This window comes from Adiantum capillus-veneris, chromosome 5, assembly GCF_014529385.1.
Source record: "Adiantum capillus-veneris isolate H3 chromosome 5, ASM1452938v2, whole genome shotgun sequence".
NCBI classification, from domain to species: domain Eukaryota; kingdom Viridiplantae; phylum Streptophyta; class Polypodiopsida; order Polypodiales; family Pteridaceae; genus Adiantum; species Adiantum capillus-veneris.
Window position 1 is genome coordinate 52,780,999 of NC_140935.1, and position 26,871 is coordinate 52,807,869.

The following is a 26,871-nucleotide window of genomic DNA, read 5'->3' on the forward strand; positions in this document are numbered from 1 at the left end:
CACTCTCGTCGGCGAGAATGGTCTACTTATGATTGCACAATCTGATACAAATGGTATGCATGAGACTGATGCAAGTCTAGGCTATGTCGACGATGACGACGAAGTCGACCTAAGGGCTGAAATCTGCAATCTTTCTACTGCTGTCCAAAAACGCTATGGGCTGAAATCTGCAAATCTTCTATTTGCTGAATTCTGACTCTATGTCGGTGGCGATGTCGGTGGCAACGATGCGACGACGACGCTCTGAAAACGCAGATGCTGAAATCTGCGTTTTCCGGGCTGAAACTGTAAACCTTGCGGAAACTGACCGTGTGGCGAGGAACTGCTGCGGGAAGGTGAGATCTGCGAGGTTCGTGACTTGATCTGCGGGTACTAAAGGCTGAAAACTGAAAACGCTGGTCTTGTTGCTGATTCTGTCGCGATAGATCTGCAAAACGCTGAGGTTGCTGGCAGATGCAAAAACGCTAGGGCTGAAAATGGTGTTTCTATCGCCGGGATTCTGCAGATGCAAAAACGCTAGGTTGATCTGTTGTGGTCTTGTTGCCGTGGCTCTGCAAATGCAGAACGTTGGCTGATCTGTGGTGTCTTGTCCAAAAACGCTAGCCAAGTTGCTGTGGAGCAAAAACGCTAGAAGCCTTTGGGGTCCTGTTGAGAAGGTGCCTGTTGAGCATGTGCTCCTGCTGTCGCTTCTGCCATTTAGTGCTAACTTTGGTTTGCTTCTATATTTTCTTAGCAAAATTGCCCTACCTACTCTTAAAAATAATAAGTGAAAAATGTCAAAAATCGGAAAAATAGGCTAAATGTACTGGAAAATCCCCTAACTGATTCTAATGGATTCTGATGGGAATGCTTATGATCATGCTGTGTGCAACCAGAGGATATGCATCTATACTAAGTGACTGGGCATGCACGGTCTACAAATAGACTCACAAAAGTGCCAGATCACTTCTAAATCTAGACTGACTGGACTGACTTAACCCTGATCATGCTGTAGCTTGTCCACCACGGACACATAGGGTTGGATGTGTCACCTGACATCCCTATTAGGGGAGACGAGTTGCTAGATGCCGAGTTTGCTACCGACTCAAGCCTGTACTTGGAGGGCCATGAGGCCGATTTGCACAAGTGTGAGCAGGCTCTTGAGGTGTTTTGTTGTGCATTAGGGGCACTGATGAACTAGAGGAAGACTGTGGCTTTCTGGGTTGACTGTGCTCCTACGCTTGATTGGTCGCCGGGAGAGGGCTTCATGCGGATCTTCCCAGGGACTTCTGTACGTTATCTGGGTCCCCTCCTCTCCATTAAAAGGAAGCTTCTTCATTGGAGCTCGGCACGGCTCTCTCTAGTTGGCAGAGTTGTAGTGGCCAACCAACTGCTTTTGGCTACTATGTGATACATCACGTCTTGCTGGATCTTTTCGAGTTCCTGCATCAGCCAGCTAGAGAGGCTGATCATGAATTTTTTGTGGTCAAGATGTGACACTCAGCCCGGGCCAAAGTGTCCCCAGCACGACAGTGCAGAGCCGTCCTTGGGAAGCTTGTGGTTAGAGGACTTCTTCCAAGGGAGGGGCCCCTGGAAGGAGCTTTTGCTACACCGGATTTGTGCTCGAGACCCTCATATGGGTGGCTTGATTAGGTGGATTTTTAGAGAGATGTGCCCTCTTGGCCTGAGCAGGAGCTGGGAGGACCGATTTGCTGTGAGCTTGCTTAGGTCCTAGGAGTAGCTGAGGAGGGGCCTGGAGCAGCACCAGCCCACTTGCATGGAGGAGCGCTTGAGGCAGCCTCTTGTTTGGAACCCCATGGCTAGCACACAAAGAGGCCTTTTGGTCGGTAGCATGCCTCATGTTTCTTGGGATCCCATGGCAGAGGGTCCAGCCCACACTCTCGACGACTGGCTACAGTTTTCAGGCCTTCCCGAGGAGGTACAAAGCATCCAATTACAAGGCATGAGGGAGCATGTGTCAGGATATTACAGAGGCTATACCTGCTAAGTGGCATACCCCTCTTGAGGTAGCAGCTCCCAGATGGATGGGGTCCTTCATGCGTTAGGAGGTTCTCATTGTAGTTTAGGCTTGCTCGGAGTCGGTACCCCACATGTTTTTCGAGGTTCACGGAGAGGGTCGTCTACACGGAGTCTGAGTAGAGGCACCACAGGCTGCAGACAGCTGTTTTCAGAGGATCCAAGTTGTGGGCATCTGTGGAGGGACTTATGTCATAGATCGTGACCTAGCAGATCTTGATTTAGGATACTGGTGGCTTTGGGCTTGGGAGAGCCACCCTTTGGTATGAATGCAGTGGGACCTGGGTGAGTGGTTCTTGCGGGATCCTTTCTTCTCAGTCGAAAATCCTTAGGGACTCCTTTTTTCCAATACACAGCTTGCTTGGGGCGACACATACTTGCAGCACGGAGCGAGGCTCGCCGAGCTGCAACACTTCACTGGCTGGAGGAGGGTCTCACAGCTGAGTTCTTGTCAGGCTTCTAGGAGCGGTTGTGGGACATCAGACAGTGGAGGGGGGTTACTATGTTTCAGTGGCTAGTTGCTCACAGGGCTACAATAGTTGGGAGTTGGTTGGTACATAGCGGCTTCCCGGCAGCATGTGGCCTTCCACTAGAGAGTAAGCGTCACTGTATGTGGGACTGTCCCTTGGCATAGCAGGTTTGGCTTCGGGTTCTTCGGCTGATGCAAGCCCTCTCCACAGCTCGACAGCACGCTGGGGGTGTTGCAGCACGGTCCACTCTCACGGGCCTTGCGCTCCATTTTGAGTTGGCTTCTACCAACAGGATGATAGTGATTCAGGGGGGTCGACCTACACTCGAGCCTGCCACCACAGAGCTCATCCCCCAGGAGTGGTGTAGTGATAGAGAGTGGTGTTGGGAGCTCGTCTTCCGCCTAACACTTTTGTAAGGTGCAACGGAATGAATGTTTGCGCTTTGCTCAAGATGAGTGCTCCGAACTGTGCTCAAGGTTCCTTTTGTGCTTATGGAAGGGAGAGCCTTCCGTTCTTAATGAGAGAATGCTATGATCACAAACAAAGTGAATGGACACTAGTGTATGAGACTGAGAGATTGAGAGAGAAGAGAGATACGACACCAGAGACGTTGTAAAACCCTCCTCCGAAGGCCCCACTCGTCGACGAGAGCGGTCTACTTATGATTGCACAATCTGGTACAATGGTGATGCATGAGACTGATGCAAGTCTAGACTATGTTGACGACTACGACGGTGATGACGAAGTCGACCTAAGGGCTGAAATCTACAATCTTTCTACTGCTATCCAAAAACGCTATGGGCTGAAATCTGCTACAATCCAAAAACGCTGATTTGGGGGGCTGTTTTTGTGGGTCTTTATTGTTGAAAATCTGCAGGTTTAGGGCTGAAAACAGAGGTTCTTAAGGGCTGAAAATTGAGGTTCTTACCGGGCTAAATCTGCTACTCGTTAGGGCTGAATCTGTTGGTCTTTCTGCTGCTGAATATGGCGATGTCTGAAATCTGTAAAGGCTGAGGTCTTCAAAAACGCTAGGGCTGCATATCTCTGCAAAAACGCTAGGAATGCTGAGTTCCCAAAAACGCTAGGGAAGGTCTTTTGTTGGCGAGGATGTTGATGCAAAAACGCTAGGCATTGGGGCTTGGTTCTGGCGATGAGTACCTTGATGGGAAAACGCAAGGCTTGGCTTGTGGAAGGAAAACGCTAGGGGCTGAAGTTCTTCTTGCTTGGTGGGGGAAACTGCCAAGGTCTTGTTGAGAAGTTGCTTGCTGAGCTTGGCTCCTGTTGCCTCTTCTGCCAAATAGTGCTAGCTCTAGTTTGCTTATATACAAACTTACTCAATTTGCCCTACCTACTTTCCAACAAAAGTCACTTAAAAATAATAAGTGAAAAATGTAAAAAATAGGTAAAATAGGCTAAATGCACTGGAAAATTCCCCTTATGGAATCTGATGGATTCTGATGGGAATACTGATGATCATGTTGTGTGCAACCAGAGGATATGCATCTACACTAAGTGATTGGGCATGCACGGTCTACGAATAGACTCACAAAAGTGCCAGATCACTTCTAAATCTAGACTGATTGGATTGACTGAACCCTGATGAGGCTGTAGCTTGTCCACGGACACATAGGGTTGGATGTGTCACGTGACAACTTTGGTTCATCTGGTGGGTCCGCTGCTTTCGCATCTTTGATGCTCGCCCTATCCCACCGGCAGAGACTGCTCGTGACATTTGGCTGGAACTGGTTCATACACTCAGGGGTCAGTTTGAAAGACTTCAGGGCTGCTCCGACAACATGTGGGAGCGCCGAGAGGCTTTCTTGCGACTTTGGCACTTGGGGCCTTTCTTCATCATGGTTCAGGGCGTGGGTAGAAGGCACTACCGGCCACTAGTATGGCTCTTTCCTCCTCCCATCTCGTGATGTAGCCCTCATTGTACATACTTTCTTTCGTCACTGGGAGAGTCTCCCCATGTTTCTGATGTAGCCCTCTCTCATAGAGGTTTTTTTGTAGCCTTTGGGCAGTCTATTAACTAACGGAAAGATCTTTTCTTTGCCCCAAAAGAAAAAGTTTGAGGGGGTGAGATTGAGAAAGATGCTTTATCCAAAGCTAAGGCTGGGTTCAGACTGAACTGGCGGAAGAAAGAAGTTTTTGCAAATCTGCTGCTGCCTAGTGTGAACAATGTGGAGGAGGAACAGTGAAAAAGTGAAGGGGGCTGAGAGATGCCATCAACTCTTCCGAGGGGGGAGAGGGGCGGGGGGGTCGGAAGAAAAATGGATGGCCCGGCGGAAGAGTGCCTCAACTTCAACCAATCAACTTTCGCCATGGAGCATTGACGCCCCTTTGCAGTTTTCTTCCGCCGCCTAGTCTGAACCCACCCTAAGTATGAGATACTATGGACCCTTAGAGATCTCATAGAAGATCAAAGATGTATTCTTGGTCAAGTTCGGGAACTACCTTGCTCTTGGTGTGAAGTGGATGGAGGAGGACTTGGAATGTACTCCTCAGTTGTTAGAGCTTTATTTTGGATTGACAACGATCTCTCCAAGAGTTCAAGCTGATTCAGTCGAGTCTCACACAGTGCTTGCTGCCCAAGAGGGGAGCCACTCCACGCCTTTGTCGTACATCCACACAGATTGAGAATAGAGTCAACCATTCTGTCTTTGACATTTTGGGTGTACTGAGCCGACGGTACTCTGTCTTGTGTCTGCTATGTATGTACAGATGTTATGGTATGATATCAAATATAATTGTTACTACAGAGATGTTTACTCTTTCAATTTTGTATGTTTGTTTTGAGCATGTGAGGTAGGACCCCTCGTTGAAAGTAACCCGCAAAAGGCGCTGTGCTTTTCGTTGCAAAATGTGGGTGTGTGGATGCAGTTGATGTGGCCCCTGACGCTACTGACGTGGCATGATTTACGCTGGGACTACTTTCTAGACGTTAGTTTTTGAAAGCGTTGCCTTTTGAGAGCTTTTGGTGGCAACAAGTATATGGAAGCAGTTGACTTTCGAGCTTTTGAGCTCTCTGTAAAGCAAGGGGCCAAGTGCCTATATATATGTTGCCCGGGGTGAGCCGTAGCACTCAGATGGCGAGTGGGTTCTGAATGGCAGTTGTAACCAACATAACTCTGAGCGAATAAAAAGTACTGCTGCAGGGGACCGTTTTGGGGCCAATGTATCAAAGGGGAAAACTCTACCCCACTGTGTCTTGTTTCTTGTGTTCTCTTTCATCACAGTTCATTGTTTTCTAGTTTGTTTGTTTGTGGTGGTGGTGGTGTCCTGTTTTGCCACCTTGCTAGGCGACTTGTGGGTTTTAATGGTATCAGAAAACCAGTTGATTCTTCTCCTATGAAGAGTCTGATCTGAATTTTGCAGCAACTCATGGTCATCATGATTCATTTGAGGAGTACGAGTATGTGGAAGAGGGACTGGAAGAGGAAGTCAAAGATGAGGAGGTAGGAGGACGGCCATGTAGCGTAGTCGGAGGCGCGATTAGATCCTGTCGAATTTCAAGATAGGGCTAGGCAAGCGAAAATTGACCTTCTCATGGTGCATCTTCTTATCTACTCTAGAGATCCATGTTATGCAAACGCATGAAGGTTCTACCGATGAACACAATTTTTTGGCACTAGAAGGTAGTGGTCAAACCTCTGTTAAAACTCAAAACGAAGGTGAAAGCGACCAAGGCTTCCTAGTAAGAAGAAGGGATCCAACTTTTTCTTTTTTTCTTTTTGCATGCCTTGCTGAACAAATGTATTTATAACAGCTAGATCACAAAATGGGAGAACCATGTAGGGGGCCGTAAATGCCGTAGATTTCTAGGCTCACTGTGAAGAAAGGCCTTGTCTGCCACAACTCTATGAAAGCCTTGTGCTGTCTCTCTACATTGGTGGAGCTACCCTGAATTATGTCATGCTGGTCTCAAAGCGTATGTATGAGCTCCAACCAAAAAGCACGTACTGCTAATGCTAGATGCTTAGGTCTTCCCTCAAACACTCTAAAGTAGTGGGCCCACCATACAAACCATTGGCCAAGGCTACTGTAAAGCTCACATCTGCAGTCTTTCACTTGTCCAAGCTACTATCGAGAAATCAGGCAAGGAGCACTGCTGAGATCAACTTGCCAACAATCGAATCTTGAAGCTATTATGGTGTCTCATATGGGAAAAGCATGGTTTGGTGGTACAAAAAGGAGTGTCCTTTCAATAGTACCTTTGACAAATCCTTGCAATACGATTTATCCAAGTCACATGAGAAACTATCATATGATTTATCATTGGGTTGAAAGAAGAACCCAAAAATGGGAAGTCCAATAATTTTTGACCCAACCACAAAAATTTAATGGGTCCCCACTTTTCATTGGTAGAATAAAAATTGGTCCTTTTTTTTGTACCACCAAACCATGCTTCTAGCCATATCCAAGGATTGGCCCCAAACATGCTGACCATGCGAGTGCATCTCAAGTGAAAGTCATATGTGGCAAAAGAGATGCCATCACTCGAAGTATTTGGAGCCAAATTTTCTGGGCTTGAGGGAAACCCGAAAGGAAGTGACTATGGAGTCTTAGTCTCTAGAGAATGTCCACACCTAGGACAAACGCAAGCCAGATACACGTTGCAGTCCCTCTGTGCCAGGCCATTGAAAGTTCCTAATAAGCTGTTGAATCTCCTCTATGGAGGAGCTCAAAGAGATCCAGCAAGAGGTAATGTACCACATTCTCCCACCACCCCAGCTCCAATGCACAAGCTTCGTCCAAATGCTCTGGAGAAGGTGGAAATCTGCTGCTCTGGTGTCAAGTGAAGCCTAGCCCAGGTGCCCAATTATAGTATTGGTGTCCTGGGGGGCATCCATCTTGAGCCCTCAAAAGCGGAATCTTAAAGCTGTTAAGGGTTTCTCATATCCAAGCAACATTGGCATGTGCGACCTGTCCCTCTTTGCCAGACCATAGGAAGTTCTTGGTAATGTACCACATTACAGTCAAAAGCACCTGGTTGGCCACCACAGTGGATCCCGCCAATGATAGGAGTGCTGAGCTCCAATGTACAAGCTTCCTCCAAATGCTCAAGAGAAGACATCAATCTACTGCTTTGGTTTCAAGCCCAACCCATCTGCCCAAGTATTGTAGTGGTGTCCCGGAGGGAATCCATGTAAGGCCTTCACTAGGGGGTCAATCTAGGATGGGTGTCTTGTGTTAGGGAATAAAGGCCTAAGTGCCTTGTACTTATTAACTTATAAGTGAGGGGGCCCAAGTGTGAATGGCCCCCTAGTCACTTACTCATATACTCAAAGGTCAAGCCCAAATAAAAACTAGCGTGACTTTTCCCAAAATCTCAACGAGCTCTCTCTCTCTCACGTTTTTCTCTGTGTGAGCTTCTTCTGCGTCACTCTCCTCTTCTCCTTCACTCTCATTGCATAGAGTAGCAAGTGGGCTCTCTCTCCTGCTCCCCCACACATGGTATCAGAGCTTTAGGGTTTCCAAGAGAGCCATTTTCGCAACACAGATCAGAATTCTGTTCTTGCTCGCTGCGGGAAGGATATTCAACCGTTTTCGATCAACTCTGTCGCGAAGGGATCCTCTCACCGTGTAGAATCGACCTCCGGTGACAGTTTCCTCAAAATTAGGGTTTCAAAAACTGGCGAACAGCAGCCTATTTCTGCTGAAATTGACCAATTTTGGGATCAATTTGATGCAATTTCATTGGGGCAAGTCTCACAGGTCAATCTTACAGGTGTTTCCACCAACGAGGTTCTGAAAATTCAGCAAAACAGGTGTTTACAGGTCTGATTTTTGCCCTAAAACAGGGAATTTCAGCAAGCAAATGATTTATACACCTTGTGGAAACCTTTGGTAAGGGTTTGGCAGTGAATGTATGCCGTTTTGGGGTGATTTCGCGTGAAATTTGCTCGCTGTTTTTCTGTAACAGCAAGCTGTTTTTTGTCCGATTGCGCACATTTGGGAGTGTTTAGGTCGGCAAAACAGGGTTTCAGTGTTTGCAATCACTCAGAATGGCTTCTAGCAATGAAAGTGGCAATTTGTTGCACATTCGCAAGCTTGAAGGGGCCCATAACTTTGCTATATGGAAGAAGCAATGTTATAATGTGATGTTGCAGAAGAAACAGGCGAAACCTATTAAGTTACAGGGTGTGAAACCGGTTGATATGGAGGTTGAAGAATGGGAAGAAGTGGACGAGTTGGCTCGCTCCACGATCATGCTTTCGGTGTTTGACAATTTACTCTTCAATGTAGAGAATGAGCAGACAGCATGGGGCATGTGGAAGCGTTTAGACGAGTTGTATGCACAGCAGAGTGCTGCCAGTAAAGTGTATTGGCTTAAGAAGCTTATGGATCTCCGCATGAAGGAGGGCACGCACATGTCAGTGCACCTCAATGAATTCAATTCTATTTTCAGCCAACTGACAGAGCTGAAATTCACGATTGATGAGGAGTTCAAAGCTACTTTTCTGCTATGCACATTGCTCGAGAGTTGGGATGTATTCCGGACAGCTCTTAGTAACTCAAGTGCGTCACTTAAGTATGCAGATGTAGAGAGCTCTCTCTTGATGGAAGAGATGAACAGGAAGAACACCACAGGTGGGTCTTCTAATGCATTGCACTTGAGAGGCAGGTCTCAACAGAGGGAGAAATCTGACAGTAAGGACAGGGCACGCAGCAAATCTCGTAGGAAAGATGTTGTGTGTCATCATTGTGGAAAGAAAGGGCATTATAAACGGGAATGCTATGAGTGGAAGAAAGAGAAGAACAAGGGTGCTGAAACTGATGCAAAGGACAAGGGACATGCCAAGAAGAGCACTGTGTTGATTGAGGAAATCAATGTTGCTAGTAGTTGTGACAGTGACAGCAGCACTGATGTACTCAATGCCTCTTCTGTGGATGCACATACCCTTGCTATGGGTTCTGATGTGGACATGCATACTTGGATTCTTGATTCAGGTGCTTCCTTTCATGTAACACCTCATAGGGATTGGTTTACACAGTACTCAGGTGAGGTGCAGGGCACTGTTTATTTGGGAGACAACTATGCATGTGACATTGCAGGTATTGGCAGTGTCCAGTTTTCCTTTGATGATGGTATGACTTTTGTTTTGCACAAAGTGCGCCATGTGCCACAACTCAAGAAGAGTTTGATTAGTACAGGGCAGCTAGATGATGCAGGCTATCACACCACTTTTGGTGATAGCAAGTGGAAAATTTGTAAAGGGGTCCGGATTGTACCCAAGGGTTGTAAATCGGACACTTTGTATCCTTTGCATGTATCTAGTGTGCGTGACCATGTTGTCGCCGTAACCGAGCAGCCAAGCGTTTCTTTGTGGCATGGCCGGTTGGGACACATGAGTAAAAGAGGAATGGAAACTCTGTCTCGTTGTGGTTATTTGCCGTGTTTGAGGTATGCTGATTTTTCTCATTGTGAGCATTGTATTTATGGTAAGCACAGTCAAACACCGCACAAAAGGTCTCTTTCTTTTAAGTCTGACAGGTTAGACTTAGTGCATTCCGATGTATGTGAAATGCCACAGTTGTCCTTAGGGGGAAAGAAATATTTTGTCTCGTTTATCGATGATGCTACACGTAAGGTGTGGGTGTATCGAATACGTGCTAAAAGCGATGTTTTGGATACTTTCAAGAAGTTTCTTGCGTTTGTTGAGAATCAAACTGACAAGAAGCTTAGGTCTTTGCGCTCAGACAATGGGGGGGAGTATGTATCAAAAGCATTTATTGACTTTTGTGCTACTAAAGGTATTAAAAGAGAGCTCACGGCTCCTTTTAATCCCTCTCAGAATGGAGTTGCAGAGAGGTTGAACCGGACTATCCAAGAAAAAGTTCGGAGTATGCTGTCACATGTTGCATTACCTCATGGTTTTTGGGCAGAAGCTGTGCAAACAGCTATTCACTTGATTAATCGCTCACCTAGCAAGGCTTTGGGTGGAAAGGTGCCTGAGGAGGTGTGGTATGGCAAGCCACCCTCATATGCACATTTAAGAGTTTTTGGTTGTGAGGCCTATGTTCACATCCGGAGTGAACTGCGCACCAAACTAGAACCAAAGTCTCATAAATGCATTTTCCTAGGATATGGTGAGGATGGTGAAATGGGGTATAGATTATGGGATCCCGCATTACGAAAAATCATACGCAGCAATGAAGTCATCTTCAATGAGAATTGCATGCACAAACAGCCCACAAAGGTCGAAGAAGTGCGCCGGGTTGTTTTTCGTGAAGATGTTACATATGGACAGCCAAGAAGGCCCAATGTTCAGCAGCCTTTACATGCTGAAAATGGTGCTGAAAATCAGCCATTAGCTGCTGAAAATCAGCCCCAACAAGTTGCCATTGATGCACCACAGGTAGGGGAACAGGTTGATGCTCCTAGACCGCCCGTTGTTGCGATGCAACCGGCTGAACAGCCTGCTGTTTTTGATGGTTTACAGGCTGAAAATCCACCTGCTATGGATCATTGGGTACGTAGGTCTACTCGAGTGACAAGGCCCCCCGATAGATATGAACCGTCTTTGGACTATTTCATGCTTACTGATTGTGGTGAGCCGTCTTGCTATAAAGAGGTTATGCAACGGGAAGACAGTAAGAAATGGTTCCAAGCAATGGTTTCGGAAATGCAGTCTTTGGAGAAAAACCATACATGGGACTTGGTTGATTTGCCTAAAGGGCATAAGGCTCTGCCATGTAAATGGGTTTACAAGACCAAGGTCACATCTGATGCTTCTTCTAAGTACAAGGCACGTTTGGTTGCTAAAGGGTACAAGCAAACGTATGGTGTTGACTTTGATGAGATTTTTTCTCCTGTTGTCAAGCTTGCCACATTACGTCTTGTTTTAGGCCTGGTTGCTTCTGAAGATATGGAGTTAAAGCAAATGGATGTCAAAACAGCGTTTTTGCATGGCGATTTGCTTGAGATGATCTATATGATGCAGCCAGAAGGTTTTGTGTCAAAGGGGCACGAGAAGAAAGTATGTAGACTCTTGAAGAGCTTGTATGGTTTGAAACAGTCTCCCCGTGCATTGTATCACAAGTTTGATACATTCATAAGGTCTCAAGGATACAAAAGAAGTAATTCTGATCACTGTTTGTATATCAAAACGGCAAGTGATGGATCTCTTCTATTGCTGATTTTGTATGTTGATGACATGCTTATTGCGGGTTAAAATGTCACGGAGTTGGATGCATTACAGCAAAGCTTAAAGAATCGCTTTGACATGAAGGATCTTGGTGATGCTAATTGTCACGAGGACGTGGCAGTTATTAACCATGTCACAGAGATGTGGCAACTGCTAACCTTGGTTGTTGGTTTCTTTCCAATGGGGTTTATTTTATTTATTTTGAGACCCTCTTTTTGAAGTAGCAAACGGTCGGACATTGTATGGCCAATGTGAACGGTAGATTCACCCGCAGACGGGAAGTGGTCGGCACTGGAATTCGTATGGTAAGAGGATGTCTAGGCTCAGAGCAAGATCATATAGGTCCCCCCGTCGCACTCAGCAAGTTGGTGGATACTAGGAAGTGAACTCAATTAAGGCGTAAAGTCAAGGTGGGACTACCAACAAAAAGTACCCGACAGTTGGGCCACATTGCATTTTTGGATGCGGTCCCAATGAGGATAGATGGTCAGAAGACCAGTGGGAGCCCAACGGAAGCATCTCCTAAAATTTAGGGAACTGCTATTTTGGGCCACGAAATGTGTTCGCGTCATTACCTTCGGTATGACTAGGGGAACACTTTACAACTCTGCCGCGAAGTCAACTGACGCACCAGTTGAGATATTTTTAGCAGGGAAAGCCCAAACTCGGAAACTGGGCGACGTGTCAGCTTGTGAGCGATTCTGCCACTCTGGGAGGCAAAAACGAGCTGCATATCAACAAAGGGGGCGCCATTTTCAGCCACAGGCGGATTGCAACAGGTACAGAAGCTATGGAATGCTTACCTTGCCCTCTATGCACAGTATGGTGACGGGAGTGATGCCCCGCACGCTACATACTGCTCTCTTTCTCCCCTACGTGCAGTTATGTGATGCCCCACAAGAGGGCTACTCATTTGACTGATGTACAGTTGTGTGGGTTCATGCTTTTGTGCTGAGGCAAGAGCCTCCTTGAGCAGGAATAGGAGTAGCTAATTGCTGCTCCAAAGCAGGCACTGGTGAGGGTCATAACCTCACCGTACAGGTGCAAAATCAGCGCTGTGTATGCGCTGTAATTTGACTGTTTTTCAGCCATACGGACGCCAGGATCATTGGGAATCGTGCCCCACTGGCAAAGGACAGTTAGGGGACTGTTTGGGGCTGAAAACAGGGCAAAAACCAGTAAATACAGCATGCTGAATTTACTGTTTTTGGACAGGAATCAGAGGGTATACGACAGTGCAAGCGAGTTCCAGCAGGGGAATTGGTTTCGCGCAAGTTTTGGGGCTGTTATGCTGCCGAAATTTGGCCAAATCAAATGGTATCTAGGTGGATACACGTGAAGGATTCCCAGGACCTTACCTTGTAATTTACCCTCCTAAAGAATAAAGAAATACCGAAAGGGGCGCCAATTTTGGGGCCTACAGGTTGTCGGCGTCTGCTCGAAGCATTCTAGCTGCCGAGCCGTGTGTGTATTCAAGTGTTAACTCCCGTCGCAGGTTCTCTTTGCTAAGTGCTCTGTGTGTGTGTATAAAGTAAAGAATTTCGGGTGAAAGCCGACGCCTACCGCCCTACGGGCCGGTTTCATGGTTCCATTGCCGGGATATCAATCACTTTTTCCTCAAAGAGTGAGCCTGGATTGTTCATGGTAAAGACACACAGTGCAAGAACGCGGGGATTACACTATGGCCGACAAGGGGAAGGGAATTATGGAAGAGGGTTCCTCTCCTAAGGACAGGCAGGAGATTCCTATGGTTTTTGAGATTGGCGAGAGCTCACGGCCACGTCAGTCTGTACCTCCTGTCAACGTGAATGTCCCTCCAGTAGTACAGGGCTTTATGACAGGGTAACTTGAGGATGATGCGTTTAAGACTCAGTTAGTTGCCGCGGTGAATGTCTTTTCGCAGCTGGTGCAGAATCCGAGGTTTATAGAATTCTTGCAAGCGCCACCAGTGCAACATCAAAATAGGCAACCTACGCCGCGTACAGAGCTTGTTGAAGCTCAAGCCCAGGTACTTCATGAGGCGCAGGAGGAAAGGGAACACTCGCATGTTGCGGAGTCGGGGGCTCCAAAGCAGGTTCCTCCCGTGCTTGAACAGGTGGCTAGAACGCCTATTCCACAGGTTATGCCAGTTCAGCCCGCCACCTTTCAGAGCCAGCATGCTGTCTTGAATGGATAGGGAGCTGGATACCAGGCTATGCACTCAGTTTTTCCACCACCCACGGTACATCCTGGGTATTTCGGGGGTGGATCAGTGTTCCAAAGTATGGCTGGTTATGCGTCTGGAAGTCAGCCGTACATGCCAGGAACAATGTTTGGGGGTATGCAAGGCATCATGCCAAACCCCATGTATGGTACTATCGGCATGCAGCAAGGTTTCCACGGCAACCAGGGCCAGTTTGGGGTGCCACAGGCTCATTTTGGCATGGCTGGTTTTTCTGGACAGCAGCCAGATATCGCACCTCTGACGCAAAATGTGAATGGCCAACACGTGCCGATCATGCCTAGTACAGTGCCCATGTTGCAGACCATCCCGTATGACAACTTGGGGGCATTAGAGAAGCCGAAGGCTTACAAAGAGGGTGGTGCAGCAGTAAAGTTCAGTACCTTCAGTGGTTTCGAGGACAAGACAAAGGCACTCACTTTCCTCCAGCAGTTTGATACAGCTTATGCGGGAGGGAATTTTACAGAGGCCTCGAAGGTCAGGAAAGTTGCCACTTTCTTAAAGGACAATGCGCTTACATGGTGGACGACATTGTTAATGCAAGGACAGGCACCCGCCACTTGGTTTTACTTCAAGCAAATGTTTGCATCTGCTTGGCTATCAAATGAATTTGAAGCCGATGTCTTGACAGATTGGCACCAGCATACGGCAGCTTCGTGCAAGAGCTTGCTGGAGTACAATAGGAGGTTTTGTAAAGCATTACTCTCAGTGACCTCCTACAGATTTGTGCCACTGACAGAGCAGATAGAGAAGTATTGTTGTGGGTTGCCTAAAGGGCTTCGCGATTACTGTACAAAGAATCGAGTGGCTACCCTTACTCAGCTTATGGAAGTTGCGAACACTGGTCTTGCCCTGTTGAAAGGAGAGGACAGTGGATTTCCGAGCAGTGAAAAAGGAGGGCAGCAAAAGAAAAATTCAGCTAAGAAGCCCTTTGTGAAAACGGCTCCTAATGCGTCACAGGGGTCAGAACAGGCCACCAAAGACAAGGATTCAGCTGGGACTTCTGGAGCGCAGGCAAAGAAACAGAAAAGGAAGCCTTTTGTGCGCAAGTCGCTCGAGGAAAAGAAGGTCCTAATGGCTGAGAACAAATGCTTTATATGCGAGCAGCCTGGTCATATTTCTATCAATTGTCCACAAAGGAAAAGGCCAGCTGACTCAAAGGATAAAGAAGACCAGAAAGGCAAGAAGCCTAAACCCACGGCAGGTTTAGTGCCAGACATGGTGGGTGACAGACCCAGCACAGATGCCAGTGAGTTATGCAGTGCATGGGGTAAAGTTAGGGATCAGACGGCACTCATCTTCTTTGATCCAGGTGCCAAAGCCAACTTTATCTCACCAGAGTTAGCTATGAAGCTCGGCATCAAAGCTGAAGAGATGGGGTACACAGCAGAGGCAGGGTTGGCATGTCCTGGCCACTCAGAGTGTGTTACTCCCATCATTGGAAAACTGCGTCTGCATATTCAGTCGTATGTGGACACTGAAGAGTTTTACATCATGCCGCTGGAAGGTTGTGACGCCTTGTTGGGGATCCCGTGGATGTTCCGAGTGCATGGAGTCTTGGATGCCTACAACAAAAAGATCACTGTACAGCATAGGGGCAAAACTCACATCTTGGATGTAAAGCTTAAAGGAGAGTCAGTCCCTATTGTATCTGCTTCTGCTATCACTTCTGTAATAAAGAATCATCTTTCTGTGTACTTGATTTTTGCACGTGATGTCTCAGATAGGGATCAGTCAAATTTATCTGTGTTAGATAAAGAAAGGTCAGCATTTTTGCAAAAGTTTAGTGACTGTTTTTCTGATTCATTACCGTCGCAATTGCCGCCAGAGAGACCTGAGGACCATCGGATAGATTTGGTGCCAGGGTGTAGCCCACCAAATAGACCTCCCTACAGGGTTAGTGCGGCACAGCAGAAAGAGATTATGGGCCAGGTTGAGGAGTTATTAGAGAAGGGGCTGATTCAGCCTAGTACTTCACCTTTTTGCTCCCCAGTGCTCCTAGTGCAGAAGAAGGATGGCTCATGGCGCATGTGTATTGATTACCGTGCGTTGAATAAGAATACCATCAAGAATAGGTTCCCTATTCCTCGCATTGATGATATTCTCGATCGTTTAGAGGGTGCTGCAATTTTCAGCAGGATAGACCTGAAAAGTGGGTACCATCAGATTCGTATACGCCCAGAGGATGTGCACAAGACTGCGTTTAGAACGACATTTGGTCTTTATGAGTTTCTAGTGATGCCGTTTGGGCTAACAAATGCTCCTGCCACGTTCAACAGAATGATGGACCGGATTTTCCGCTCGCATCAACAGTTTGTTGGAACATTCTTCGATGACATGATTGTGTATTCGAAGAATGAAGAGGAGCATAGGCGTCACTTGACCATTGTGTTCGAAGAGCTGCGCAGTCACAGGTTACTTGTCAATCCTAAGAAAAGTGAATTCTTCCTCGAAGAGATCCACTTTCTGGGCCATATAGTCTCAAAGGATGGTGTTAGAATGGATCCCGCAAAGGTCGAAGCTATCAAGACATGGCCAGACTTGAAGACTGTGCACGATGTCAGAAGCTTCTTGGGATTGTGTTCCTACTATAGAAGGTTTATCAGAAATTTTGCAGAGATAGCATCGCCTCTTCACGCATTGCAAAAGAAAGAGGTCACTTTCAGATGGACCCAAAAAGAGATTTCAGCTTTTAGTCTCTTAAAGGAAAAGTTGACTTCAGATCCAGTTATTGTTTTGCCAGATCTCAGGAAGTCATTTGTGGTCCAGTGTGACGCGTGTGGCAGTAGCATCGGAGCAGTGCTAATGCAAGATGGACGGGTAGTAGCCTATGAAAGCCGAATTTTGCAAGGACCAGAGAGGACTATGCAAGTCTATGAGAAAGAGCTCTTGGCCGTGATTCATGCGCTTTCTAGCTGGAAGCACTACCTCTTAGGTGCTGATTTTGTTGTCCAAACAGATCATCAGACCTTGCGATACTTCTTGACACAGTCAAAGTTATCCGAAAAGCATATGCGATGGGCAAACATTCTTTCCATGTTCCACTTCCAGATTATGCATGTGGAAGGTAAGAAGAATGTTGTGGCTGATGCGTTATCAAGAAAGCCACAAATTTCAGCTGTGTCAATTCCTTATCATCATGAGTTAGATGACATGAAGGAACAGTATACTGCTGATGAAGATTTTGCAAGGATCTTTGAACAGTTACAAGAGGGGCAACATCACGAGCACTACCTCCTCAGAGACGGTTTTATGATGATGCATGGCAGACTTTGTGTCACTAGGCCACTGCGACATAAGGTCATGGAAGAGAGTCATGTCCCACCGTATGCAGGGCACCGTGGCATTGATGCAACAGTTAAAGCGGTAGAGACGTTCTTCTATTGGCCTACCTTGAGGAGAGATGTGGATGCCTTTGTGCGAGCATGCATAGTTTGCCAAAAGGTCAAGTTTGACAGGCAAAAGGCACCAGGGTTGTTACAACCACTGCCGATTCCGGATAAGCCATGGGAAAGCATTGCTATGGACTTTATCTTTGATCTTCCAAGGACGCCAACAGGGAATGATGGTATATGGACCATTATCTGTAGGTTCAGCAAGCAGGCCCATTTTATCCCTGTCAGGAAGAAGGTAAAATCTGATCTGATCAGATGGCACGCTTGTTCATGTACAATGTGTTTAAGTACCATGGTATGCCACAATCGATTATCAGTGATCGTGATCCTCGCATGACCAGTTTGTTCTGGAGAGGATTGTTTGAGAACATGGGTACTACGCTCAAGTTCTCGTCTTCGTTTCATCCACAAACTGATGGACAGTCAGAAGAGGCCAATTCTACTGTCTTAGATCTGCTGAAATGCTATGTGTCAGATAATAAGGGCAAGTGGGAACAGTATTTGCCTATCCTTGAGTATGCGTACAATAATATGGTGCATTCGTCTACTGGCAAAGCACCTTTTGAGATTGTTGAAGGCGGCAAAAAGGTTCCTCCCATTTTGCACACAAAGGACAAGATCTTTGAGGGAGATCGATATGTTGAGAACATGGATGAGATGTATAAGAAGATTAAAGTTGCCTTGGAGAAGACTCAGGCAAAACAGAAAAAAGGCTGCTGATCGTCACCGTCGTGAATTGTTACTATCACCTGGTGATTGGGTTCTCTTAAGGTTCGAAAAGGCAAGGTTAAAGAAGATGAAGGGCAAGGAACGGCTGTTTCCTAAGCTCAGCATGCGTTACTATGGGCCTTTTCAAGTGCTTGACAAGATCAGCGATGTGGCTTACAGGCTGAAATTGCCTGATGCATGGAAGATTCATAATGCGTTTCACGTGAGTCTTCTAAGACCCTTCGTGGGTGATGTGCCAGAAGATATGCCAGTTGAGGATCAGCCAGAAGTTGAGGAACTTGATGAGATCCTGGTACCTGAGCAAGTTTTGGCACATAAGGACAGAAAAGTTAAAGGACAAGTTGCAAGACGCTATTTGGTGAAGTTCAAGAACTATCCGCCTATGGATGCAAAGTGGATGGAAGAGCAGGAACTGTCAGAGTCACCAAATGTATTGCAACTTTACCTTGAAGCCTTTGGGTTACAGCCTACTTATGCCCCAACCCAACGTGTGCAAAGGAGGGGTAATGATAGAGCTAGTACATCAAATGTACATATGAATTCAGTGCCATAGATGGAAATGGCAAAAGTATGAAGGCCTCATTAAGTCATTTGTATCTATGTATGTTAAGACCTTTCTTGCGGATACATGCGATGATAAAAGAGTGTTAATAGCACAAGATCATCAGTGGCGTGTATTTATGGTATGCAATCGAGGACGTTTGCGATTTCAAGAGGGGGGTATGTCACGAGGACGTGGCAGTTATTAACCATGTCACAGAGATGTGGCAACTGCTAACCTTGGTTGTTGGTTTCTTTCCAATGGGGTTTATTTTATTTATTTTGAGACCCTCTTTTTGAAGTAGCAAACGGTCGGACATTGTATGGCCAATGTGAACGGTAGATTCACCCGCAGACGGGAAGTGGTCGGCACTGGAATTCGTATGGTAAGAGGATGTCTAGGCTCAGAGCAAGATCATATAGGTCCCCCCGTCGCACTCAGCAAGTTGGTGGATACTAGGAAGTGAACTCAATTAAGGCGTAAAGTCAAGGTGGGACTACCAACAAAAAGTACCCGACAGTTGGGCCACATTGCATTTTTGGATGCGGTCCCAATGAGGATAGATGGTCAGAAGACCAGTGGGAGCCCAACGGAAGCATCTCCTAAAATTTAGGGAACTGCTATTTTGGGCCACGAAATGTGTTCGCGTCATTACCTTCGGTATGACTAGGGGAACACTTTACAACTCTGCCGCGAAGTCAACTGACGCACCAGTTGAGATATTTTTAGCAGGGAAAGCCCAAACTCGGAAACTGGGCGACGTGTCAGCTTGTGAGCGATTCTGCCACTCTGGGAGGCAAAAACGAGCTGCATATCAACAAAGGGGGCGCCATTTTCAGCCACAGGCGGATTGCAACAGGTACAGAAGCTATGGAATGCTTACCTTGCCCTCTATGCACAGTATGGTGACGGGAGTGATGCCCCGCACGCTACATACTGCTCTCTTTCTCCCCTACGTGCAGTTATGTGATGCCCCACAAGAGGGCTACTCATTTGACTGATGTACAGTTGTGTGGGTTCATGCTTTTGTGCTGAGGCAAGAGCCTCCTTGAGCAGGAATAGGAGTAGCTAATTGCTGCTCCAAAGCAGGCACTGGTGAGGGTCATAACCTCACCGTACAGGTGCAAAATCAGCGCTGTGTATGCGCTGTAATTTGACTGTTTTTCAGCCATACGGACGCCAGGATCATTGGGAATCGTGCCCCACTGGCAAAGGACAGTTAGGGGACTGTTTGGGGCTGAAAACAGGGCAAAAACCAGTAAATACAGCATGCTGAATTTACTGTTTTTGGACAGGAATCAGAGGGTATACGACAGTGCAAGCGAGTTCCAGCAGGGGAATTGGTTTCGCGCAAGTTTTGGGGCTGTTATGCTGCCGAAATTTGGCCAAATCAAATGGTATCTAGGTGGATACACGTGAAGGATTCCCAGGACCTTACCTTGTAATTTACCCTCCTAAAGAATAAAGAAATACCGAAAGGGGCGCCAATTTTGGGGCCTACAGGTTGTCGGCGTCTGCTCGAAGCATTCTAGCTGCCGAGCCGTGTGTGTATTCAAGTGTTAACTCCCGTCGCAGGTTCTCTTTGCTAAGTGCTCTGTGTGTGTGTATAAAGTAAAGAATTTCGGGTGAAAGCCGACGCCTACCGCCCTACGGGCCGGTTTCACTAATCATATTTTGGGCATGCGTATCTCTCGAGATAGACCCAACAGGCGTCTGTATCTATCTCAACGAGATTATGTTAATAAGGTGCTACATCGTTTTCACATGGATGGGGGAAAGGCACTTGGTACTCCGCTGCCTCCATATGTAAAACTGACTGCACATGACTGCCCAAACACAGATGATATGCGGGCTGAAATGGCCAAGATTCCTTATGCATCAGCCGTTGGCAGTTTGATGTATGCTATGGTTGCTACACGTCCGGACATTGCATTTGCGGTGGGAGTGGTAAGCAGGTACATGAGCAATCCTGGCAAAAAGCATTGGGAAGCAGTGAAGTGTATCTTGAGATACTTGAAAGGCACTAAAGACTTGTGCATTGTTTTGGGAAGAGTGAGACATCTGTGCATGGTTTTACAGATGCAGATTTTGCTGGACATCCAAATTGCAGGAAGTCTACCTCTGGATATGTGTTTACATTCACAGGAGGTGCAGTTTCTTGGATTTCTAGACTGCAAAAATGTGTTGCTTTGTCTACCACTGAGGCTGAGTATGTGGCTGCCACTGAGGCATGCAAAGAAGCTTTGTGGCTCATGCGTTTGGTAGAAGAGCTTGGCATTAAGTCACTGGTTCCTGTGCTACACTGTGATAGTCAGAGTGCTATTATGCTTGCAAGGAATCCTGTTTTTCATGCCAAGACAAAGCACATAGAGGTGAAGTATCATTTTATCAGGAGTGTGCTTGATGACAAGAGCATTACACTTGTCAAGGTGCACACAGATGACAATCCTGCAGATCTTTTGACCAAGAGTCTTCCAGCAGAGCGGTTTGCATATTGCCGTCAGATGATGGGTGTTGGATGAGTAAGTGCATTATCAGCTGATGTATCATAGTTAGCTGATTCTTTGATCTCCCAAGGTACATTGCCTTTAGGTGGGAGGTTGTTAGGGAATAAAGGCCTAAGTGCCTTGTACTTATTACTTTGATCTCCCAAGGTACATTGCCTTTAGGTGGGAGGTTGTTAGGGAATAAAGGCCTAAGTGCCTTGTAGTTAATAAGTACAAGGCACTTAGGCCTTTATTCCCTAACAACCTCCCACCTTAAGGCAATGTACCTTGGGAGATCAAAGAATCAGCTAACTATGATACATCAGCTGATCATGCACTTACTCATCCAACACCCATCATCTGACGGCAATATGCAAACCGCTCTCTTTCTCTCACGTTTTTCTCTGTGTGAGCTTCTTCTGCGCCACTCTCCTCTTCTCCTTCACTCTCATTGCATAGAGTAGCAAGTGGGCTCTCTCTCCTGCTCCCCCACATCTTGCCCATACAAAGGGTCTGAAGAGCCCGTGGCCTCCCACAAATTGGCCTCCTGGCTCAAATATAGTGCAGTGTCATCAGCAAACACTGCATCCAATAGCTTCTCCTTGCGCAGTGGTATCAATAACCCTCGGAGTCCAATGTCCTGACCCGTTAGATAGCTGCTCAAAGCCTCTGCAAAGAATTAGGAACAATAGGGGGCAAGTGGGCGGCCCTTTCTTAACAGATCTTACCTCCGTGCGGGCCTATTGACACTTGGCTGTGAGCAGTAGAGTACATACGACAAAGCAACAAGTCCTGTTATCCCGTTCTCAAAGAAAACCATCCTCAGCGTGGTACCCTTGAGAAATCTCCAGTCCACATGATCGTAAGCTTTCTCGAAGTCAAGTAGAAAAATCATGAGCTCCTCATCCGGCACATGGGCCAGGCAGCAAACTCCCAAAAAGTGAAGATGTTGTCAAGGGATGTGTGTCCCTTGATACACCTCGCAATCCTCAGCATGGTACCCTCCAGAAATCTCCGATCCACACGGTTGTAAGCTTTCTCAAAGTCAAGTAGCAGAATCATGAGTTCCTCATCCCAACTATTTTGTAGGCTTAGTTGAGTATGATAATGGGCCTCCATTGCTTGATGCCATTTAAAGAACCATCCTCCTTGGGGATGAGACAGATCAAACCCTCTGACAGGCTCTGAGGCATCACACTTGTGCGAAACACCTGCTGTAATGTGCTGCATAAACCAGCCCCCATCACCTCCCAGCAAGAAAATTTAGGATTTATAGACCATCCTCTTCCCAGCAACTCTGACGTGACAGTGCCCTCAGTGTGTCAGCAACTTAGAGAGATTTCCCTCAAGCCTCATACCTCTTTCCATTCCACAACTTGTACACTCAAAGCTCTCAAAATGGCCTGCATTTCCCTTTTTAAAGAGCTGTACATCCGAAAGCGAAATTCACCTAGCATTTCTTTTTGCATAGCATTCCTCATGTGCGCATACAAAATCAATTTTGCAAGCTTCCATAGTTGCATATATTTTTGTTTCCATCGCCTCTCTCGCAAGGCTCAATCCAGTCTTAATCATACATGGAAAGTCTGCTTCGCTTTCGGCAGTGTCTAATACATGCTTTCATCCTGGAGGTTCACTGACCTATCCATTGCTGCTCTGAAGACTGAAACCATGGGCGTGTTTTCCTATGTGACAAGCAAGGCCCTTGCTTATGCTGCACACACACACACACACACACACACACACACACAGAGAGAGAGAGAGAGAGAGAGAGAGAGAGAGAGAGAGAGAGAGAGAGAGAGAGAGAGCAACTATTTGGTATGGTTGTAGGTCACTCAAATTCGAGTAAAGAAGGGTGTCACCAAAGTGTCTTACTGTTTAGCAATGTGAAAAAATTCTTCAGACTTGTGGGCATTTGAAGTCTACACTGTAGTATATATGAACCTTGAAATGTCATGCCAATTGTATTACTAAGGGAACTCCAACTAACTGTAATCTGAATGCTATAATAAGCTAGAGTAAAGTAGTTTTCATGCATGATATTTCAAAGCCGTGCCACCATTGGCAATTCCACTTTGATGATCACTGTTTTTTGAAAACTTGAATGATGCAAAGTAATAACCTATCCAACCACGGAATTTTGCAAACATTGTACGACTCCCCCTCCCCCGCCGGCAGGTTCTTTCCCCCCCTTTTCCTATCTTCCTCTCTCTCTACAGCTATCTCAAGAAATTGGACAAATTTCCTAAACAAAATTTTCCTTGAAAAAGATCCTACTGAAGGCTGTTTGAGACATTTTTACAATGGAGAGAAACTATCTATTGGTATAAGTCATGACCTTTTGGAGGTTAGATGAAGTGTCCTTCAAAAGAGAGTAAACTGAGGACTAGTCTAAGCCTCCAATTCAAATTAAGAAAATAAGTAAACGTATATGTGCAGAGACATTTTCAAGTGCATTATATTATAAATGATGAAAACTAACCTTCTCTTTGGGATAGTTTCCTACCACTTTAAAACTCTGTTCTTCTTCTTATGGAGTGATTTATGCAGCAAACACATTTAAATCACATGGTCGTATTATATGTTACTTTAGAGGAATTGAAGGTTAGAATGGATAGCTCAAAATGACACTCTGTCAAGTCATATGACCATATGGCAAATCGATACTATTGAATTTGTAGCCTTATAGAAAAGAAAGAGACAATGTGTGTGTGACATAGAACCAAGGTGAGAGCATCTTTAATCTCAATAACCTCATTGGTGGCATGGCTAGGCACACAGAATTTGTGCTCGATGCTCGATGCCTAGGTACTAAGAGAGGAGGACATAAGCCATGATTAAATTGGGGGGCCACGACCACTTTCTAGTGATGAAATTGGGTCAATACAAAATCTTTCAATTGCTTGCATTCTCACATCCATATGTGATGATATTTTATGTTCAATTTAGGGCATTACCTCGTGTAAGCCATGAAATCATGGTTGTTGGGGTCTTGGCATTGCTATAAGAGGGGGGAAATGTTGTTAACATAGCCACAACACATTGTAGCGAGCTATTCGTACAAATGAAAAGATTGTAAACACGAGAGCAACATAGTTATCACATTTATAGAGGTTCATAATACCATTCTTGCCATTGTCTGTCTTTCATGTAAAAAGGACAACAAATTGGGAAGAAAAACTCTTTTTATTTGGGTGGTATTTATAGTAGGAAAAATTGTAGATATGTACCACATTCAAGAAAGAACACCACAAAATTGAAAAAGAATACATTGCGTTTTGATTCATTATTAAAATTGAGTGAAATACTCACGCATTGAGAATTGTACCTTGAGATAACACTTTCAATTACGAGATGATTATTTTGCTTAAATCTATGATTGAAAACATTACTAGTCCGCTTGGTAAGACATCTCATGGGGCTTATATTGAATTCCTGATAGACACAGCCAGGTTAAGATTAAATACCATTTAATTGAATTTGGTTTCACCTACTTGTCTATTCAGGCTTGCGTTCACATGCCCAACTGTAGTTTATACACGATTTTCTCAACAACATTCTTTGGTGCCATGCTTAACATGCCATGCAAATGACTTTGGGCCAAATGAATTTGATTACACCATTAAATTAATGAGGATGCCTTTATAAAAATATTGTCTTAGAATAGAGGTTTTGAGTGAACCGGCAGAGTATCTTTTAAAGAGGACTTTCACAAGAGAGTTTATTTGAGTAATCTCATTTCTAAGCGAGTACACTAGTTCTTGTTATTACTCAATGTTGGCTTTAAGATTCCAATTATATACCATTACCACTTGACAAGACAAAAGATGGGGCATTGTTAAAACAAACCAATTCAATCCACACCCAGGGACATTAACCTTGGTGCTAAAGAAGCAAAGCATAGACATGACTATCTAATGCCTCATTCGAACATTTAGAGATGGAGTAAATACTAAAAGCTCGGTCTCTCAAAATTTTTCTAAATCTGTGCTAGCACAAATTGTGTTCGGGCTGTTTTTAGAAAGTTTGTGTGGCTTTACCAAACTATCAACTAATGAAAAGAAATTGATGATTCTTACCTTAAAATTGCACCCAAAATGTCTTAAAAACTCAAAAATGACTCTGTATGCCCCATTTGGCCACAAGGAGAGGGAGAGAAGACCGAAAGCTCGACCTTGCAAAGACTGTTTGAAATAAATTTGCGAGACTTTTACATAACTTCAAATAGACGTAGAATTTATACACTAGGAAATGTAGAAAAAATTGAAAGCCCAACCTTCAAAAACATAATGTGTTGGATTGTTTGGGCTTTCAAAAATAGCACGTGTTGGATTCTTCTGGACAATCTTTGGGAGATCGGTGGGTTTTAGGTTTTTTCTCCCTCTGGGTGTCAAAAAGAGAGATACAAAGTTGTTTTTTGAGATTTTGAGATGCATAGTGAGGTCAAGAGGATCAAATTCTACCTTGAATTGATAGATTGGTAAAAGTTTGTGCCTCCCAAAAGTTGTCCAGAATAGTTGGTGCTTGCATGAACCATTTTGGATTGTTTAGGTGAGGCTAGACTTTTACAAAAATATCAAACAAAAGTAAAATTGGATTATTTTGACTTGACCATTATGCTCAAAGTGTCCTACAACCTCAATCTAGGTGCCTCTATCATACACTAGGAGAGGAAGAAAATATAAAAAAATTAGCCATCAAAAAACTGGTTGGAACTCTGTGCTGAATGGAGGCTTCAGTGCAGGTCTTTTCATCCTCTATGAGTGTGAAAAGAAGCATAGAGATAATCGTTTTTGTGTGTTGAATGGAGGCTTGAGTGTGGGTCTTTTCATCCTCTTTGGGTGTGGAAAAAAAGCATATAGATAGTCATTTTTGAGGTGCTCTGATACAACAGTAAGGTAAAAGTTTGTGCCTCCCAAAAGCTATTCAAAACAGTCTGTGCTATCATGGACAGTTTTGGAATGCTGGGCTTATCCTTATCCTAGTGTGCAAATGAGGCATATAGATGTTAGGCTTTGACTACGGTGGGTGGAGCCTATGAGGAGCCCTGGCGATGACAAGGGTGAGCACAAAGAGAACACAGAGAGAGAGAGAGAGAGAGAGAGAGAGAGAGAGAGAGAGAGAGAGAGAGAGAGAGAGAAATTTGGTCAACAAAAATAACATGCTTTGTATTCTATTATTGTATATATATATATATATATATATATATATATATGAAAGCTTAGCCATGCAAAACTAGCCCTTTCACTAGGAAAATTCTAGACTTGGGAGTGGTTCTCCTCAATTCTCTCATAGGGTATGATCCCACACGAGCTACACCAATATTGACCAGGGCTTGAAAACCCAACAATCCCCCCGTCAAGCCCAAACTAGAGACTCTCATGACACTTAGCGTTTTAGGTTTACTCTTCAACCATGAGTTTTAGGTATACTGATAAATTGTGAGTTTCAGGTGTGTTCACAAACAAGGGTTTTGGTACACCCATAACCTTAGTGCTACCACAATGAACCCCCCCTCAAACACATAGGGTGTAGCTCAAAGTAACTACCAACATATGAAGTTTCTAGTTTACTTCCAAACCTTGGGTTTAGGTTTACCTAATAACCTCATGAGAAGTGGTTTACAACAAGGACTAGAACCAAACTGATGTTTTTGGGAGGTCTTACCACTTTTATCTTGTGGCGGTGTCTATAACACGTACAAATTTGTTGTTGGGACAATTTTTTTTTTGAGGCATGGCAATAAAATTGACAATTGATAAACTGAAACAAGGCTTTGATATATAATATATAATTGTGTTGGCACAGACAAACCATAAATCTATAACTGAATAGGGAATAACAATTTTTTGAACTATGCA

At 45.2% G+C, this 26,871-nt stretch overlaps 1 protein-coding gene across 3 annotated transcripts in view; it reads left to right on the forward strand.

The window, feature by feature from the left end:
- LOC147457320 (threonyl and alanyl tRNA synthetase second additional domain-containing protein) overlaps positions 1-23,047 on the forward strand; it is a 57,814-nt gene extending 34,767 nt beyond the window's left edge. For all 3 annotated transcript variants that reach the window (XM_086512241.1, XM_086512242.1, XM_086512240.1), the window contains one exon: positions 22,841-23,047. In XM_086512241.1, the coding sequence (XP_086368367.1) occupies positions 22,841-22,859 (19 nt within the window). In that variant the 3' untranslated portion in view covers positions 22,860-23,047. The remainder of the gene's footprint in view (positions 1-22,840) is intronic.
- Positions 23,048-26,871: the final 3,824 nt, after the last annotated feature.